The sequence below is a fragment of the Chiloscyllium punctatum genome, chromosome X (genome assembly GCF_047496795.1).
Source record: "Chiloscyllium punctatum isolate Juve2018m chromosome X, sChiPun1.3, whole genome shotgun sequence".
NCBI lineage: Eukaryota > Metazoa > Chordata > Chondrichthyes > Orectolobiformes > Hemiscylliidae > Chiloscyllium > Chiloscyllium punctatum.
The window spans coordinates 32135282-32156679 of NC_092791.1; the positions used below are offsets into that span (position 1 = coordinate 32135282).

General features: G+C 39.8%; 1 protein-coding gene across 5 annotated transcripts in view; it reads right to left on the reverse strand.

Annotated features, from left to right (window-relative positions):
• The window catches only part of LOC140471110 (signal transducer and activator of transcription 5B-like), a 134436-nt gene that overhangs the window by 29056 nt on the left and 83982 nt on the right, over positions 1-21398 (reverse strand). For all 5 annotated transcript variants that reach the window (XM_072566995.1, XM_072566994.1, XM_072566992.1 and 2 more), the window contains 6 exons: positions 16111-16318; positions 14610-14710; positions 8805-8953; positions 6135-6272; positions 4570-4749; positions 2561-2648 (listed from right to left, as the gene is read on the reverse strand). In XM_072566995.1, coding sequence (XP_072423096.1) covers positions 2561-2648; positions 4570-4749; positions 6135-6272; positions 8805-8953; positions 14610-14710; positions 16111-16318 — 864 coding nt within the window. The remainder of the gene's footprint in view (positions 1-2560; positions 2649-4569; positions 4750-6134; positions 6273-8804; positions 8954-14609; positions 14711-16110; positions 16319-21398) is intronic.

Genomic DNA, 21398 nt, shown 5'->3' on the forward strand with positions numbered 1-21398 from the left:
TCTTTGTTCCAAAATGAACTTCACATTTTATCATACTCCATTTGCCAATTTTTTTGCCTACTTCACCTATCAATCTCTCTAAACTGTTTGTATCCCTCTCGCAACCTGCCTTTCCACTTATTTTTGTGAATTTGACTACAGTGCATTCACATCCTCGAAGTCATTCATACAGACTGTATACTGTTGCGGTTCCAACACTGATCCCTGCGGAACCCCACTGGTTACAGGTCACCAACCCCTTAACCCCACTCACTGGTTCCTGCCCATGAGCCAATTCTCTATCCATTCCAATATATTAATCTCCAACACCGTGGGCGCTTAACCTCACCTTTTGTGAGGTACTTTTGTCAAAGGTCTTCTGGAAGTTTAAATACATAAATCTACTGGTGCCCCACTATTCACTCAGGTTGAGGCTTCCTTGAAAAACTCTAAAGTAGTCAGACTTCCTCTTCAGGAAAGAATGCTGACTTTGCTTGACTGGACGATTATTTTCCAAATGTTCTGCTATTACTTCTCCAACAATTGATTCCAATACTTTGCCAACAAGAGATGTTAGGCTAATCAGCCGATAGTTACTCACTGATGGCCTCCCTCACGTTTTGAGAAGGGGTGTCAAATTGGCGGTTGTCCAATCCTCTACTTCACCAGAATCCAAGGATTTTTGGAAAATTACAACCAATACATTCACCATCTCCGTAACCACCTTTTAGGATTTTTAAAAATTCAGTTATGGGATGTGGCCATCACTGGCTGGACCAGCATTTATTTCCCATCCCTAATTGCATCGGAGGGTGCAAACCATCACGGCCAGGGTATTTGTCTTTAGCTCCATTAGTTTGTTGAATACTACTTCAAGGTGATGGTACTTATAATTCAGATTTATAGTTAGCCAGGAGTTTTAATCATGTTAAAAAGTCAGAAACTACCACAATCTATGACTCCAACTCAGTCTGGGAACTTCTTGGAGGGTTCCAGGCACAGGACAATTGCTCATTGGAAATCTAAACTGCACAGTCAATTGCTGCATAGTCAATTCAGGATATGTTCAGGTTTAGACAAATCAAAGACTGGAAGCTCTGGGCAAATGTTTTAATTTTGTTTTATTTCTAAAGGTCAAGGTCTTTGAGCCCAACCAATTCCTATGGGGACCCATGATTCACTTAGAGTCATAGAGCCGTATAACATGGAAACAGACCCTTCAGTCCAACTCGTCCACGCCGACCAGATATCAGAAATTAATCTACACCCTTCCTATTCATATACCCATTCAGATGCCTTTTAAATGCTGTAATTGTACCAGCCTCCACCACATCCTCTGGCAGCTCATTCCAAACACACACCACCCTCTGTGTGAAAAAGTTGCCCCTTGAGTCCCTTTTATATCTTTCCCCTCTCACCTTAAACCTATGCCCTCTAGTTCTGAACTCCCCACCCCAGGGAAAAGACCTTGTCTACTTACCTTATCCATGCCTCTCACGATTTTATAAACTTCTATAAAGGTCACCCCTCAGCCTCCCACACTCCAGTATCAATTCTCAGGAACAGAACTATAACATTTAGGTGTGGACTACCTGTATATTAATAATTTAAGTATGGCATGTCCAAGGCACAATTTCAAAATTTGCAGACAATACCAAATATTGAAGAGTACTGCAAACTATCAAGAGGATAAATGATGGTCTTCAAGGAGAACAGACACAAGATGGTAGAACGGGCAGACACATAAAAAATGAAATGTTATGTGCAGAGCTACATCTTGGCAGGTAAAGTCAGGAGAGACATTAAAGAAGATAATTTTAAAGGGACACTGGAACAGTTCGAGATTTATGTGCACATACAATACGGCAGAGAAAGATTAAAAGGATTACAGGATTCTGGGCTTTATTGCTTTTGTATTCTATGCTTGTCAAAGAAACTATGTTGAACTTTTATTGAATACTAGTTCAGCTACAACTGAAATATGTCCAATTATGGACAGCATGCTTTAGGATGTTATGTGGTGACCTTAGGGAGAGTACAAAAATGATTTGAGAGAATGGTTCTAAGACGGGGACTGCAGTTACATGGATAGATTGGAGACATTGGGAATTTTATCCTTTGAAGAGAAAGAACAGAACTGATTTGATAGAAGTGTTCAAAAATTATGAGACGCTCACCCAGAACACATACCAAGAAACCATTCCCATCGTCAGAAAAGCTGAGAACTAGACGGCACTGGTGAAAAGATGACATTTGTAGGGTGAAACAAAACAACAGGGGAGTGGGATTAGCTGAGTTAGTCTTGAAGAGAACAGTCACAGACATGATAGGTTAATGTTCTCCTGTGCTGTATGGTACGATACTGTATTTTATGAATTCAGGTTCTTGAACTGACACAAGAACATTATTAGCCCAGACCCTTGAATTACTAATCCAGTAACATCACCACCACAGTGCAGGTGAAATACTCTTCTGTGGCTAAAATTGAGAGAGCCAAGGTGAATGTCAAGAGTATCCATATAAAAATATGAAGACAAAACCCCCTGGGATAGTAGTACTTGCTTTTAGTTTTAATACACACCATACTCCTGAAGCTGGCACTGGTGGTTTTTGTGGCATTGCTGAACTCCAATAAGCTGGTATTGTTCATGATCTCTCCTGTGTTTTCACTGGTGGTGGTGGTGGAATAAAAAAAAATATAGTAGTTTCACATTTTTCAAAATCATAAATAGCTAACATGCATAAATTAATTTCAACTTTTCAAAATGGACACAAAGAAAATCTGCGACCACACGAAGACTGTGCTCTACCTCAACACACAAAAGGACTATGGAATAAATTGAAAAACTGAACACTTTCTTTCCTTATTGAGAACCCACTTGGATCACTCAAGGCCTATGGATTGAGTGCTGTGCGGCCATTTAACTTCAAAATACTTTGTCAGTGTTCTCAATGGGCCTTCACACTTGAATAATATTAACCCCAGGGCAAGGCAATGGAGGGCTCGCTGGCATCTGTGGAATTGGGCCCACGGGAACTGCTCCCTTCAGAAGGGAAAGACAAAGACAAACAAAGACAAACAAAAACAAACCGTTTGAATTTCATCCCCCAATTTTTTTTTTAACATTTATTAATTGCAAAATCTTAAATCTGATGTACTTAACCTTAAACCTGATTTAAATGTTAGAAACTTGAGAAATTTTGGTCAAGTTCTAAGATTTTACATCAAGCCCTGTATTAAAATGTAACAAGTTGGCACTTTTACTATTATTGCAAAAAAAAACTTTGGTTATATTGTGATGGCAGGTGTGAGATTTATGATGATCATTTATTTTGAAGTTTAGAGACCATAAGGACCAGGAGTAGACAATTTCAGCTCAAGCCCTCTCCACCTTGCAACACAATCGTGGCTGAGCTCATCTCAGCCATCATCTATACGGTCTGCCCTGCTCCAGAAAATGGCAGGCGAGGGAAAACAGAAATATGAGAAGAGAAATAATAATTTAAAAAGAAAGAGAGAAAGAAAGAGAGAGAGAGAAGAAGAAAAAAGATAAGAGAAGAACCAAAGCTTTAAAGCTCTCGTTTTCAGTTCACACAGGAGTGGGAATTGAAAGAAACAAATCAAGTCACACCTATAGATTTGATAGAGAATGGAATCCTCTCGTGTGCGAATGCTGTAAAGTGGCAGTGTTGGTCAAAGGGAGGTTGCATTTTAGATTAGATTACTGACAGTGTGGAAACAGGCCCTTCGGCCCAACAAGTCCACACCGACCCTCCAAAGAGCAACCCACCCAGACCCATTTCCCTCTGACTAATGCACCTAACACTACGGGCAATTTAACATGGCCAATTCACCTGACCTGCACATCGGAGCACCTGGAGGAAACCCACGCAGACACAGAATGTGCAAACTCTGCACAGTTGCCTGAGGCGGGAATTGAACCCGGGTCTCTGGCGCTGTGAGACAGCAGTACTAACCACTGTGCCACCATGCCGCCCAGCAAATCATGCATTAAATCTTTCAAATGGTGTAAAATGTAAATATTTTGGTTAATCTATTGTATCTTTGCTTCATGGCAGATAATAAACTTGTTTTAATGTTAAAACCAAATCTGCAGCATTACATGGTTGTGTTTCAATAAAACACTGACTTGGTAAATTTGTTAAAAATTTGATCATCAAGCCAGATTTCAGTTTGGCATCTGACACGTCATCAGCTGGAATCATAACAATCAGATTTTATTTTCATGGATGGTTCTCAGAAGCATCAAACCTAAAACACAAACGGTAGAATACTCTTTATGTATCATAAAAGGAAATAGGAGACCTAGTACATACTGAACAACAAGCAGACTGGATACAGAGATACATATAATACATACATAGTTGTGGTTCTGTTCGCCGAGCTGGGAATTTGTCTTGCAAACGTTTCGTCCCCTGTCTAGGTGTCACCTAGACAGGGGACAAAACGTTTGCAAGACAAATTCCCAGCTCGGCGAACAGAACCACAACAACGAGCACCCGAGCTACAAATCTTCTCCCAAACTTTGAACATACATACATATATATTAGCACTGAATTAAATCTTACTTGTGTATGCTCCCATGCTGTCTCATAACTCTGGCCTGTTGCTCTGTAATGATTATGGCTTTCACAACAGGAGGCTTCGTTGGGGCATTTAACTTCAAGCCAAGCAAAAAGCGAACAGTTGAAGAAAACTTACTTTGAGTCTTTAGTACCTGTGGAGGCTGCTTTTCCACAAGGAATGCACTGTAAAATTGTGGAAACAGGTCAAACTTAACATTTAAACTTCAAGAAAAAAACATCATTTATTAGCTCTGCCAATCTTCCTGGCCCACAGGCCAGTGGTGGCTCTAAGAGACATGTGACAAGCAGGGTTAACTGTTTCTACTTCCACTACCCCCTCCTCACAAGACATGGGATTTGTGTCATAGGATCTTTGCTGACCGGTGCAGACACAATGAGATGAACGGCTTCATTGTAAACTTTTGAATCTACCTGGGGTTTGGGGTGGGGAAAACAAGATTAATAGCAAATTTCACTAACATTCAAGTGATCTGAAAATGAAGGTGCTCATGTTTACATCGTCCTTTTTCACTCAATGAAAAATCACTCTTATCAGCAAGAAAACCTATTGATGCACATACTGGCCGAAAGGCAGAAGAGCAGTTCAACAGTGGCAGCCAGTCAGTCAGTCATTCTTAACTTTTTTCCCCTTATCACTGAGTCTTATCAAAATGGATATTTAAATGTTCGATACAAAGTTTTGCAACATTCGTCCATTCACACACCTTGCTCTCAACGGAGGTAAACCACTACATTCCAAAAGACTGCATTTTGGGTCGCTTCTGCATAAATATTTCAAATTGTGCTCAGAACAAGATAGGACAGTTAAGTCACAGAAGAATCAAGCCACTAGTATAAATTGTACTAGCTCAGAATTAGGGCAAGCATGAACCATATTCCACATGAAGGATTTGCTTTATATCAGGACGTGAGCCTTGAAAAGGTTCAAAAAAAAAAAAGATTTACAAGGATATTGCCAGGGTTGGAGGATTTGAGCTCACAGGAGAGGCTGAATAGACCGTTTTCCCTGGAGCATCGGAGGACAAGGGGTGACCTTATAGAGCTTTATAAAGGTCATGAGGGGGATGGACAGGGTAAATAGCCAAGGTCTTTTCCCTGGGGTGGGGGGATCCAGAACTAAGTGGGTATAGGTTTAGGGTGAGAGGGGAAAAGATATAAAAGAGGGACTCCAGGGCAACTTTTTCACAGAGGACGGTGTGTGTATGGAATGAGCTGCCAGAGGAAGTGGTGGAGGCTGGTACAATTACAGCATTTAAAAGGCATCTGGATGGGTGTATGAATAGGAAGGGTTTCGAGGGATATAGGCCAATTGCTGGCAAATGGGACTAGATTAGGTTAGGATGTTTGGTCGGCATGGACGAGTTGGACAGCATCTGTTTCCATGCTGTACATTTCTATGACACTACGTGTCGAATGTAGAAAATCAAAGAGTTTGCACATGCAGCACTGATGCAACTTAAGGAATTTGCGCAGTGATAGACCAGACCATCCCCTTGAACCTTATCCACCATTTGGTGGTACAAGCAATATGGTAATAATGGAATTACCTTCTGACCAGGTTACTGAGTAAAGAGGAGAGTCTCTCAGGCACTCCTGATATCTGGTCACTAGCAATGTCTTCCTGTGTACTAATCAGGCCAAGCTCTTGCTGAATCTGACAGTTCATTTCTGCAAGCTTATCACACCTGGAATAAGAGCATACTTTGTTATAAATATTTAATTCTAAGTAATAAATCAACAGGACAACACAGAATTCTATCAACTAAAATACTGGAATGCTAAGACAAGACCAGGCATATTCAAATGAAGCCTAACATTGTACCTTTTCCTTGGAGGATACTCAAATGGGAGCATATCACCCTCAGTAGGCACACTGTCATTACATCAGAGTCCTCCAGTGATCAGTCACATCACAGGAAATCTTCCAAATTAAACGTTCCAATGCTCAGCCCAAATTGCATCATTGGGTGCCTGGCTTGAAGGAGGATACTGAACACTCTTGGCTGCGGAGGCCAAGTCATTGAATATAGTTACGAAAGAAGATACACTTCTAGAGGCTGAAGGTGTGGAGGGGCATAGGGGAGAGAGCAGATGAGTGTTGAGATCGAGGATAGGACACAATCGTGTTAAATTACAGGGTAGGCTGAATGAGCCAAATGACCTACTCCTGCTCCTATTTTCTACGTCTTAGCAACAGACACCTCAAACAAATGCAACAAGTGTTGGAGGGAAAACTCAGCAGGTCTCCAGTACCTTTTGAGAGAAACACCAAATTAATGTTTCGAGTCCACTGACCTTTCATTGACTCTAGTTCTGACAAAAGGTTTCTGAACTTGAAACGCTAACTCTTTTTCTCTCCATATAGAGATGGTCAGACCTGCTGAGGTTTCTTCAGCACTATCCAACAATTCAGGACAGGAGATAGTAAAATTCGGTGGGGGGAATAGAAATTGAAAAAAATATGTTGTTAATTCTACATCCTGAAAATATTCACTGAGGAAATGAAGCATATTTGATAAAAGTTACGAAACCTAATTTGTAGTGAGCTAACTTAGGTAAAAACTGCAATTTACAACATTGTCTTTTATACATGACAAATTGAGAAGATTCAGGTGCAGGTTTTATAATAAATAGCTCTGCTTGCAAGTCATTTGCAATACGTTAAGGAAGAGCCACTTTGGCCGAAACTAAAACAATTAATTTTAAGAATCCAGTTCTGTTCAAAAACTGGAACTTATCAAAGCTATATATTCAGCTTGTTTTGGTTAAGTTTATGTGAACAGCAAGGCAAGCCCAGAAAATGAGTATCTCTCTGTGAAGTGTCACCATGATAAACTTAAAAACCATAACCAAAACAAGAACTATACTGAAGTCAAGAACTTTGTGTTCTCGTTCAAGACCTTGTAAGAACCATAATGAAAGTTGAAATGCTACCTGCTCAGAGAGAGGAGCACTCTTTCTATAGTTCAGCAAGGAATCCCACTGGTATTTGAAATGCTACAACATCTGACTGCAAACAACTCTGTATCACCAACTCCTGAATGAATTGGCATGGTGAACATATAAAAGACTTATAGAACTTGCAAATTCACAAACAGTAATAAAGGTTGCATTCTGATAGTAAAATAAATTCTCTAATATATTAAAGTACAGAGACTCAACAAATAAAGATTTTGAGGCATGGAAATTTCTGCCGATCGAGTCTTGCTCACTTGAAGTCTCTAGCATCAATATCCTTGTCAATCAGGTAGCCAGCAAGTCAGTACAGTACTTGCAGCCCTACAGCTGGTCTAGTATCAATGTTGTGACTTTAGCAGTTTTCCATTTTCCACTCTGACTCAATGCATGCAACAGTGATACACCAGGAGTTGAAACCGTCAGCGCCATGCCATTATGTCTGTTTTCAGTGGTGCTACCCCATTGGTTACCTTGTTGTCCAGCAATAGCACTAACTACTCAAACCCCTGATCTCAAGCTGATTGGAATTCCCTCAGAAAAGGGAAGAGCTGGAGATTTGCAAATTCAATGACAGCCACAAGTCAAAGAGACAAGATCATCAACCTTTGCTGGAGGCAAGTGGGAGTTTAAAACAAGGATATAAGAACAGGTTTAGAATGGATTTTGTATTTTCTCCCCCCACTTGAAGCAACGGAGAGCAGCCAGAAAGAAATAGGAAAATGGTGATGAATTCATAACAATTGGACTAGGCCACATTTACGTTCATACAATAAAATAACTTGAATACTTTCAATAAAATTTAACACCAGTGATGAGGACCACATACAATTTTTAATATGGCAAGATACTCAATACATAAATACATCACTAAATTTGAGCCGGGTTGAAATTGTTTCTTGCTGGGTAGCCCTTTGGTAGGGTTGTAGTCGAGGCACAAAATTTGAAATAATGTCCATAGATTTTCTTTCCATATTTTATTCAAAATAAGCCATCAACTACAAGACCATCATTTAACAGAAATTGATTTGGCAATGTGTGCGTCAAATTTCACTTAAATTATTTGTATTTCTGCAACACGGACGTCATGAAAGAATCTAATAATCCATCATTTCAAACAAAATTTCTATAATTAATTATGAATAAGTAGGAATTTCCAGTGATCAACTGCAGTTCAGTGTATCTCAATTTGACATTTGCGCCTACGTGCCGATTTATTTGTAAAATACTGCGCACCAAATGGACTGAATCTGGTTCCTCACCATTCCTGAAGTGACCCCAGGTTGTCCTCAAAGTAGGCACCATTTCCTGACAGCTGTAGTCGTCGTTTCCAGTCCTGAATCATATTCAGCACAAGGCCCTGGACCTGTTCCAGAGATCTCACCGCTTCCAAGATGCTGTAATTTCTCTTCTGTTAAAAAGCCATTCAAAAAACCCAAAAAGATTCATTGTTAGCCTTAAGGCATGTTTACCCTATTAAAATGGGTCCCAGGGAGCAACACTCAAACAGCTTGTGTACCCAGTGTATTTTGTTCTCTCCATAGGTCTGTTAGAGCTGAACAATAAGACTGAGACCAGCTTCTCTGTTCATGCTCAAATGTAATGCAATCTGCAGAAACACAATAGCCTCTATTCAATATTTAGTGTCAGGCAAAGCTTAAAAAAGGTAAAGGGGAGCCACCATTCAAAATTTCTAATTTTGTTAGCATGTTGGCTAGACAGATTTTTCTGCATATGTACTGGTCATACAGCAGACCACATGAAACTCTTGGTGAACTGCAAAGCAAAGCTAAAAATTTTAAAAAAAGTCATGAGGTATGCAATTATTGGGAGGCACACATTCAATAGTGTGACAAATTAGTTTGAGGCTTCATCCCTTCTCCCAATCCCTTTCAGTTTGCAAGGCTATTTGAATGGAAGATTTGAATGGAAGATTTGTATCCAATTTAGTTAACTGACTCAACCATCTGTGACAATTTAGTTCATAAACCTTCTGTAAATTTTCTGTACAATTTTATAAATATTTCTGCATCATAGTGTGCAATATTAAACTGTAATCTAGAATTCCTAAAGTTCTGGAAGATTTGAGGCATGAAACAGTGATCCACAACCATTTTAACTTGGAGAGCTTTTTGTTTTGAAATAATGTGTACTCTTTTCTCCTCTTTTCTGCTCCCCAATCATTAACTTTCTCCAGCTTAGCACTTGCAAGACAAAGACTGTCATGATCTGTACAACTATCCTCTTTCCAACCACTTTACTATCGTTTTACAATCTCAGTGCATAACTAAATCAAATGACAATAATCTAATTCTTAGCTAAAAACCTCTATTTTCCAGCTCAAACATGCTTCATCTCCATCCATATTTCAACCCAGAGTAACTTTTATTTAAACTTCATGCATGGGGTGAGGATGTCATTCACTAGGCATCCCTAATTGCCCAGAGGGCAGTTAAGAGTCAATCACATTGCTGTACGTCTGGAGTCACATATAGGCCAGACCAGGTAAGGATGGCAATTTCCTTCCCTAAGGGGCATTAGTGAACCAGATAGCTTTTCCTGACAAATCGACAATCGTTTCCTGGTCATCTTTTAGTACTAGACTTTTAATTCCAGATTTTTATTGAATTCAAATTCCACCATCTGCAGTGGGGAGATTCAAACCCGGGTCCAGAGAACATTCCTGGGTCTCTGGATTAACAGTGCAGTGATAATACCACTGGGAAATTGCCTCCCTTTAAATATTCACTCATGTTTTCATCTCCAAGCTCAGTTTCATGAGCCCCCTTCTTACTAGTATTCAAGGTTCTTTATCAACACACACACACTAACTCATCCAAATTTGTGTTGCTACACTCTACCTTCAGGCAAGTCTGATTCACCTATCACATTCATCTCAATGACTGCACAATCTTCAATCCTAAGCAATACACTGATAACATACATTTTTACCTTAGTTTAAGATCCCTTCACAGTCTCAGCCCTTTCTACCTATACAATCTCCTCCAACATCGTGTTTCGGTTTATGCCCTCTGTTCTTCTAATGCTAGTCTATCACATTCCCCCTCGATTCCACCATTCACAGCAGAACCTTCAGCTATTACAAATCTTAGTCTGCAATTCTTTTCGTGAACTACCACACCTCTTCATCTACAAAAATCTCAAACCTTCGTGCCTTCAGTACCTTCTGCTGAATGCAGATCAATGTCTGTTGTCTTAACCATCACCCCCACCGCCTCCCCAAATTGTGTGAAGTGCCTTGGGACGTTTCACTATAAGGTGCCATATAAGTGCAAGCATTTGGCTGCAATTGCCAATTCAGTACTATATAACTTTTGCAAAAAATTTTTAAAAAATTACTCATAAGTAAATATTCGTAGCAGGTTCAGTTCAACGAGCAAGCACTTTTGAATGGCTGCCTAATGGCTAAATAGTCATAAAATATGGTTATACCACTGGGACAGCTGAAAGCCTTCAATGAAGCTTTAACCATATAACTAACAGGTCCCTAGTTTTTAAAATTATCACATCACATCAAAAGGATCCTCACTTTAAATAGTCCAAGTACTGTATGATCAAGTGAACAACCCAGTCAACAATAGATGTCCAGGACTAATTGCATTTTTAAACTATTATTAATGACAGTAGGCCAACTTTCTGTGGATACTATTTTTCTACTTTGTCAAAGACACCATAATGTGCCAGCTTTAAATTGGTGTTCACACCTTAACTGATAAGATAAGCATCCAACTATATTTTTGCCAATTCATCATTGCATCAGTGCAAAAAGTTTTACAACACAAATAAGGAACTGTTTGGAACTATTCTGCACATCCAGAACAGGTAGCACCTAATCCAACAGCAACTTGCAAAACCCACGAAGTCTGGGTTTATAATTCAAAAACCATCAAGACCATTTCCTTCTAATGCAAAATGCTGACAAAAGGGGGACAAACGCACATTTGGAATGGAGGGTGCTCTGGGTAAAAGTATCTTTAGATTAGGTGGTACTGTTGTTACAAAGTAGGACTACTTTAGGGGTGATATATGGGGAAGCAGTGATTAGGGGCATACAATCAAGTTGTATTTTCAAACATATCCAAATCCAGCCCTGGATTGATGAGATGAAGGTCTCTTTGCCATTGTTGGGGTCCCAAATGAAATAAGTCTAGGCAGACAGCTCAATTCCAAATTGACATTGAACTAATTTAGTACAAATTGGCAATCTTACTGAGGAGATGGTCTGTGAAATAGAGGAAACATATTACACTGATGTTAATTCACATTGCTAGGGAAGATTAAAGAGGAAGCTTTGCTTTGCACCTAATCAGAGTATGTTTCATGTTGACACTGAACGCAAACTATGTTAACATGTTCCACTAAGCACTATTACCCTTCACCTCAGAGGCAAACTGGTGGTGCTGTTTCCTAGTAAAGAGGAGATATGGAGAAAATAAAAACAAAAACACAATGTATTCAAATGAATTCATTCTAGGTTAGGTGCTTTCTGAAAAAGATTTTTTCCTGTATGGGCAGTGGATGGAACAGGAAGAGATAAAAAGGACAAGTATTGTTCATTAACCATTGTTACACTGTGAAGGAGTGTGTTTTTAAAAAAAAACAAAGTTTCTGATCAAAATGAAAACAAAAGTTAAGTATGCAGTTACTTGTGCACTGCTGTCTTTATGCACACACACCTAAGGGGTGGGCTAATCTAAAGACATTCAATATTTAAGACCAAATCCGCAGCAGCTAGAAGATTATAGCCAGTTTTCCAGGTGCAAACTTTCCCTTGCGTATATAAAAAATTTATGCATTAATGCTGCAGTCTTTGATTTGCGCTTGGCATGAATTTATAGCCAGTAAACTAGTCAGCAATTCTTGTAAAATGCAATGCAGTCTGCCAAATGGTAACTAGTATGGATGAAAAGACATTCACCATCACCCCTTACACTTGAAACGTTTTTCCTGCAGTCATCTGCAAGAATTGCTACCAGCACAGACTTTCCCAGCGATTATGCTTGCCATGTAGTCATGAATTCATCAAGTAGCTCAAAATTATTTCTTCCCTCCTGCAAGCAACTTTTCTTCCTAAACTGCTTAACTTCTTAATTAAGCTTCAGTTTAGTGGCAGTAACATAAAAGACAGAGCTGCTTATACTTTCAACTGTTATCTGTTGCCATGCATTTTTACAAGGAAAAACAAAGCACCAGCTACCAATGCTACTCTAGGGCTGCAAATGTACTCGACTAAAGCAATTAGCCTAGTGACTTCCCCTTTCTCTTAGGGCAAAGGACTCTCACCAGCTCAAGCTCAGAAATGGTTTTGACTGCTTATCAACAGAAGTACAAATAGAAGTTGGCACGCAGTAAAAAACATATGCAATTATATTGCGTCTTATCATGTTTCTCAGAAACGTCTCAAGGTTCTTCACATAATATTTTGCTTTGGAATGCGGTGATGAATGTAGGCAAATGCAGCAGCCATTTTGCGCACAGCAAGACTCTTTAAACACCAATAAGATGAAGTGACCAGTTAATTTATTTTTGTTGATACTGTTTGTAGGAGGAATATTTACCTAGGATACCATGTGAACTCCCTGCCCTTTTGCCAAATAGTGCACTCACCTGAGCAGACAGAGTGTCAAATTAAAATTTCACCCAAATAACTAGGAGTGCTCCTTCAGCACCACATAGAGATATCAGTCAAGCACATGATTTCAAGTCTTTAAACCCAGAACCTTCTGACTAAGAATGCGCTATCAAATGAGCCAAGTTTCACATATGGAGCAGTGAAAAAGTTTCAGATTATTCAAAAACCAGGATTTTAAAAGGGAGGAACAACCTTTCTTGGATTTAACAGAGTTACAATCATTTGTAAGCAAGCTCAAAATTTCTTTAGACAGCAGGAATGCAATCAAGTTTGTGTAACATTTTTACCGAATGACTAAGAGTACAAGGCATTGCACATTCATGCTAGATCAGCTTCAATCCAACAACCGGAGCCAATATTAGATGAATTGCACCTTGGTCAACCTTGGTACATCACAGGTTTGGCTATACATACAGACTGTTGAATGTCAGTTAAAAATCAGAGATATTCAGGTACAATACTGCAGGTGTGGGAGCAAAGTTACTTAATGCCACTTCAGTCTCATTGTAACGCTGCTGACTTCACAGTCGCATTTCCCTAAAAGCACAAAAGATCATTGCACAAAGCACATCAGTGTGAAATGCAACAATTCAGACAGTTCTTCAGGACACATTTTGCAAAATCTAAGACTGACATATGGCAGTTTATGAGCGAGAGCATGTAGCATTGGACTTGGATATCTAGAACATGAAGGTGCATAACGCAATATAGGGTGCTCTGTAAAGAGTGGGGAAACGAAGGACAGGGAAGAGAAAGTACCGATTTGGGATGAAGTTGGTTTGAAATAGAAAATTGGTGGCAAGTCAAACCCATACGACGGAGTTGGTGAAGTATTAGGATACATATGTAAGTCCACGATACTCCATGGGGAGGTTCCTAACTGACCAGCTGACCTCGTTAATTCATGGTAGCTGGAGGGGGCAATTTATCCAATATGGCTTCAGATAAACCTTCAAGCCAATATATTAAGCAATATAACTGAAGATTTTGGCCACTTCCCAGTATTCAATACTGGTAAAACTACCCGGAGTCCGCTGTTAGATGCCACAACACCCAAGCCTTGCTTTGTCACTCAACATTTAAATTCTCTAGACTTGGATAAGTAGTGCATCCCTAGAAGGAGCAAATACCTGTAATCAGGCAAATGAAAACCCTACTTAAGGATTTCAGTAGCTTCTGTTTGGACTTCAAAACACATTGATAGAGGCTTCCTTTAGGTCAGCTACATATTTTAAATATCCATGGAAACCCATGATTTGGTGGGAAGCAGACATACAAAGCAAATACAAAAGGGCTCATTTACAAATGGTGGCAATTTTGGGAGAAGGCTTTGATTTGTTTACACTTCTAAGAAGCTATTGCAAAAATGTTATCCAACTGTTTTTTTTAAAAACTAGTAACAGAGCTAGCTCACCCTTCTGTGATCGTCCCATGTGGTCTTCTGCTGGTTTACATGCTCCTCTCTCTTGGTGTATTCTGGTAGTGGACTATTTCCTTGCTGTAGGTGGTGCTGAGCTAAAATAAACAATTATGCAATGATCCAGAGATCTAGGAAGACATCACCATGCACAAACATTTTTTCTTTTTGTGCATTCATCTAATTTGATTTCCTTTTGTAGCCAGTCAACGCAAAACACTCAGGTATAATTCTGCCCACTGAGATTCTTCTGTCCCTGCTGTGAAACACAGAAAAACGTGTATCGGATGGTGAAGTGAAAAAGGTGGAGATAAGAAATATTTGTATAAGAGAAAATGCATCAGGGGAGAATGAGGGAATAGAAGATTATAAGTTTGTGCATATGAAGGCAACTTGCTTAAGAAAAGGATAAAAAAAAAACTGTCCACCCCAGTCCGACACCTGCACCTCCACATCTTGAGAAAAGGAAACACACAAGGGAAACAAAAGAAACAGAGACATATGCACATCTTGGAGGTGGAAGAGGGAAAATAGGTAACTGCATGGAACGCGGGGACTGAGCAGAGAAAGAAGTACGCAGAAGAAAACGATATTTGATTAAAGGTTTGCACACAAGGCGACATGCATGAGGGAGCAAGAACTGAACTGCATGTGCATGGGGTTGGGGGTGAGGTGAAGCACAGGCAAGATAAAAAGGGACTGCACTTGAGGTATAGAAAACAATGTTCACGCGTGGGAGGTGCAAATGCACAAGAGAAAGATATACAAGAGAGGGAGGGCAGGCGCACAACAGGTTGGTGGTGCACTCATGAGACAGAAAAATATGAAAAGTACTGAAAGAGAGATACTAAAGTATCTGAAATGGATATGCTTGGATATATCTGGAAATGCTTGGCATGTCCAATGATGCAAAACAAAAAAAGCCAGTAGATATTGAACTATACTGCTAAAATCCATTAGATATAAAAGTTAGAGATTTGGAATTCTTAGAGTGGTGAACAAGTGGCTTGAACTACTGAAGAGATTAACGGAGACAAAAAAAATGGAATCTCTTTAAAACCATAGGGATCCTGCAAAGGAGAACTGTAGGATTGTTATGGATTAACTCATTACATTGCATGTAACATCCTTCTCCATCAATGACCTTGTGATTAGAATTCTCCACCAGAAACATTAATCTTTACTCTTTCCAGACCCGTTTCACACATCATTCATTTTTAATTGAAGTTCCAATAAGGAATGTGACATGTAAATAAACTGGATTTATAATAAAGAATTCTGATTAAAAAAAAACTTCTGTATGCCAGTTAAAGAATTTTTCTAGATCTGAAATATCCTAACCTATGATGTAAATAATTGATCCTTTAATGCTGCCAAATTGAGTTTGACTCACTCATCTGGTTAGTTATCAGGGCAATAAATTCACTGAGCTTTTAATATAGAGTTCAGATTAGATTTATTGGTATTTTGAACTTTGCAAAATCTGTGTCGTACTCACATTGGTAACACTGTGGCAGCTGCTGCTGCTGCTCCTGATCAGGAGCTTCATTCATTTGCTGAATAGCACTGCGGTACATCTGAATAGTCTTGATTAAGCCATTCAGCAGAGACAGCTGCTGCAACACATTTGCATCTTCCTGCTTTATCCTTTCACTGTTGGTGTTCAGAACAGGTTGAGTTGGTAAGGTGACAGTTGGTACACCAGCCTACAAAACAAAATCAGATCTAATACCAAGATCTAAAATGGATTTAGATTTTAAAAACAGTGGCAAAAGTTAACCATTTACTGGGTGAGTTTGCATCTTTTATTTGTTAATTCCTTACATAAAAGAATACAAGAAATACTCTTCCATTTCACAAATTCTCTGAATAAGTGAGTTAACTATACCATTCCAATAGCTCTCAGAAGCTGTTTGGTTTGTGTTCTGGAAATAATCTTTAAGTAAATGATCACACCCTGCCAGTTCAAACAAACATTCACCAGTCTGACTCGCTGAAGTATTTCTAAAGGTCAACAATCCTCAATAGAGCCAAAAATATTATGTCCTTGTTAATAACTGGAGACCTTCTCACTTTTCATTTGCTCATAGCTGCCAAAGAACCAGTTGTTTCTTCATTTTGCAATTGTTCTTATATCCAACAACATAACTTCTCACACTCCTTCAGGAATACCAAAAAAACCTCCTATTTGGATAAACAATCCAATTATCACTTGTAGTTTTTAAATCTTTGAAACTCAATTTTTACACAAGTGTATCAGTAACTCATTCGGAATCCAAATCCCCCATTTGTTTGAAGCTTTGAACAAAGCCTGTGGAACCCTTTAAAAAGGTGCTTTAAAAGTGAGGTAGAGGTTGCAAGTTGACAGCAGGCCAGCCAGTACACTAAGAGTCCGACTACATTTCTCCAAACATTCCCCATTTTGAGAGAGAAAATGGGTTGCGTGCACTATTTACTTTCCATGACTTCACTCTCCTTCAGTTACGCCTTGTAAAGGTCTGAGCTGTATTTGCTTAACTTTATGATGATCCTTTTTGTGAATTTGATGAACTGCTGCTTCAACTTTTCCTTTTAACTGGGGATTATGTAGAGATGACGCATGGTGTTAAATTTCCCAATCCTTCATGAAATGGTTGAACTCTTCATTCCTGAATCACTCAGGACAAGTAAATAAAAAGGTGGTTAAATAGGCATATGGGATATTTGCCTTTATTAGTCAAGGCACTGAATTCGAGAGCATGGGGGTTTTATTGATTGAAGTATCCAAAACGGTAGGCCACAGCTGGAAAACAGTGCAGAGTTTGGTCGTCACACTTTAGGAAGGATGCGATTGCACTAGAGGGCACAGAGGAGATTTATCAGGATATTGCCTGGGCTGGAATGTTTCAGCTACCAAGAGAGGCAAGATAAGCTGGGGTTGTTTTTGTTAGAGCAGAGAAAAGTGATGGGTGGTGGTGGGCTGGGGGAAGATAGGGGAGGGATCAACTAGGGCATAGGTTCAAGGTAAAGGGCAGGTAATTTTGATGGGACTTACAGAAGAATTCTTTCACCCAGAAAAGGGGTGGATAGCTGGAATCCATTGCCTAAAATACAAGGTGGAGGAGGCAGGAACCATCACAACATTTAAGACTTATTTCAATGATCACTTGAAATGCCATAGCATACAAGGCTACAAGCCAATTTCTGGAAAACGGGACTGAGGTAGATAGGTGGTTGGTCACCAACATGAACACAACAGGCTGAATGGTTTTTCTGAGCTGTAGAACTCTATGGGCAGAATCATACAGGTCTGAGCAACCTCAAGTCATGGCAAAATGCGTATAAGTATGGCAAGGCCCATCTCAACATCAAGATCACCTTTCTCCACCCTTTATGCCTTTCACAAGCAGCATAGTATGATTTGCACTCGGAGCAGTGTTGAGGTGCAAATCAATGCTTTCTGCTGACTGGCAGAGAGTGGGGATAAGGAGTCTTATTCAGGAATGTAGCTGATGACTAGTGGCCTTCTGCAGGGGTCAGTGCTGGGACTTCAACTATTCATGTTATCTATAAAATGATTTGAATGAAGGAACTGAGGGAATTGCTGCTAAGTTTACAGATGACACAGAAATAGATGGAGAGTTAATGTTGAGGAAGCAGTGAAGCTGCAGAAGCACTTGAAGTGGCTAGGAGAGTTGGCAAAGAAGTGGCAAATGGAATAAAACATGGAAAAAGTGTGAGGTTGTGCACTTGGGCAGGAAGAATAGAAGCATAGACTGGTTTCTAAAATGGGGAAAGGCTTTGGAAATCTGAAGCATAACGGGATTTGGAAGTCCTATATCAGGATTCTCTTAAGGTTAAGATGAAACTTCAGTTGCCAGTTAGGAAGGGAAATACAATGCTAGCATTCATTTCAAGAGGGTTAGAATACAAGGGCAGAGAGGTATTGCTGAGTTTGCATAAGGCTCTGGTCAGATCACTCTTGAAATATCGCAAACTGGGTCAGTGTTTTCTGTCAACCAGAGTCTATCAGACAGGTAAATTAGGGACTTTATGTATCTTGATGAAGTCATTAACTTTTGTAGTGACCCCAAACATCATGGGGCTCGAGAATCAGTGCACTTTCCCAAGCAGATTGCAACAGGTAATTCAAAAGTTGAAGACTGTTGTTCTTTATTTTGAGAAAATCTTCCTATTTCTTTTAGTAGCCGGCTCTCTTCAGTTCTGAAAATCCACACATCTGCAGCTGCACCACTGACACCATGTTTCAAGTGGCGTGTCTTTAAACCCCTGCCCCACTCCCCCCGAAAAGCTCTATTCTATTACCTTGTTGCACTTTGTATGATCTAACTGTATTGCATGCAAAACAAAACTTTTCACTGTACCTAGGTACTTGTGACAGTAATAAATCAAATCAAGATTGCACACAAAGGCATTTACATTAGAGCTGCAGATCACTTGATTACAACATACCAATCAAGACACTAGGGGTACATTTACATTTCTCCAAACACCTCGGCTTTCCTTATTACTACTTATTTTGTCTCCCTGCAAAGCTCAATGTTCCTTTAACTTTCCCCTTATTTCAACCTATTAATGCACAGACTTCCAAGCTCATCCTTAAACATCAAAGCCAAAACTCACGGCACTCTACCAATAATCTGATAATTGAGCCAGATAGGTATGCAATCTGAGTATATGGTTAGAGTTTAGCGCATTGAGAGTTGGCCCTATTTCTGGGGGGCTAGGGTTTTCCCTATCTTCTCTCAAACAAATCTACAAGTAAATGAGCTAATTGGCAAGGTGGTTTTGGATGGATGAGCAGCAGGAATCTTGCTGGTGCTGCGCTGTTAAGACATTAAAAGCAGCAGTACTTCTGCATGCACACATATTAAACAAACAAGACTTGGGTATGTGGATGTGATCCTATGGGGACAGAGTAAATACTCCATACTAAGCAAACAAATATTAAAATCTACTTGTGGATTTCCTAATAGCTTGGGTTGGATACTCAAATATGATGCTTGGTCAAAATATACTCAGCAGACTAAAAGAAACATACAATTCATTTCTGCTGTAATTGCACTTGTAGGTGGACATTCAGCATAATGTTCTGTTCAATAGTCATTGTATTGACTCAATATCGCTTGAAAAAGGGCACTTTTGTCAAAGCTTTTCATCTTGTACACATACACAAGAATTCCAATGTAAGAGGGGAAACAACATTTTTTAAACTGTATGAGAAGTGCATAAGGATTAGCTGGCAAGCAGACTCTGGTTAAGGCACGGCCATAGAGAATGCACTAATGAGATGGCAGTTGACAGTTAACAGTTAATTGTCAGGCTTTATTTAATTTTAAACCAGGCAAGATTGACAATGATTGGTCTAGGCATTGCCTGGACGAATGCACCACATAAATGGTTGTCACTTATTTTACAAGTTGAAATAAGCGCTGTGTGCGCGCATGTTTCTCTGTATGGAAAGACCAGGGCTCTGTATTAACACGTGCAGCTTCCAGGTTGAGCAAGTGCACCCCGCTACAAGTCCAACTGATTATCTTTACTTCTTAGCAGACTAAAGATTATTTAGCAAACATTATCAAATTAAACCATTGACCAGAAACTCAACTGGACTCGCCACATAAACACAGAGTGGCTACAAGAGCAAGTCAGAAGCTAGGAATACTGTGGTGAGTAACACCTCCTGACTCCCCAAAGCCTGTCCACCATCTGCAAGGCACAGGTCAGGAGTATGATGGAATACTCCACACTTGCCTTGATGGGTGCAGCTCCAACAACACTCAAGAAGCTTGACACCATCTAGGACAAAGAGGCCACTTGATTGGCACCACATCCACAAACATCCATTCCCTCCACCACCGACACTCAGTAGCAGCAGCGTGTACTACTATTTGCAAGACGCTCAGACACCACCTTCCTAACCCACACCATTTCAATCTAGAAGGACAAGTACAGCAGATACATGGGAACACCACCAAGTTCCCCTCCAAGCCACTCACCACCCTGACTTGGAAATATCACCATTCCTTCAATGTTGCTAGGTCAAATTCCTAGAATTTCCTCCCTAATGGTATTGTGGGTCAACCCACAGCAGGTGGCCTGCAGCAGGTCAGGCAGCATCTGAGGAGCAGAAAAATCAACGTTTCGGGCAAAAGTCTTTCATCAGCCATGTTGATTTATACAGTCAGCCAGTTTTTTGGGACGTACAACCTTCTTACCTATCATCACACTGGCACGGAATTTAAATACCGTGTTAATGTGATAGACAGAATGTCTTTTTAGCTTGACAGCAATTAGTGGTGAACACCGCTCATGTTGCTGCCGCATGGTAGGAACATGAAACAGCTACCTCCACCTGTTGTTTAAGTTTTTGAGATATCTTGCTCTTCTAGGGTAATGAGTTCTACTGGACACTTTTCAGGCTTACTCTGGAAAGGTAGCAACACAAAAGTTTACTGTTAACCAGATGACCCCGACATGCCAAAAAGGCAGTCTGCCTACGACATAGTTGAAACAACATGCTGCTAGCATATAGCATCAGTAATGTTGCTCTTAAACCAAAAAGATAGCAACATGGTATGTAACTTTCAGCACCAGTATGATAAGGTAAGCAAGAAGTACATTCCAAAAACTGGCAGAGAATGTCAAATAACCTGTTCTTTAGCCATTTGCAATGGTTCAAGTACTTACTGTACCTAGCTACTCCACACTTGAGAAGCTCAAAACAATGACCAACATTAGATGTGCAACCAGACAAAATACGTAAAATGCTCTTTAGTGTGTACT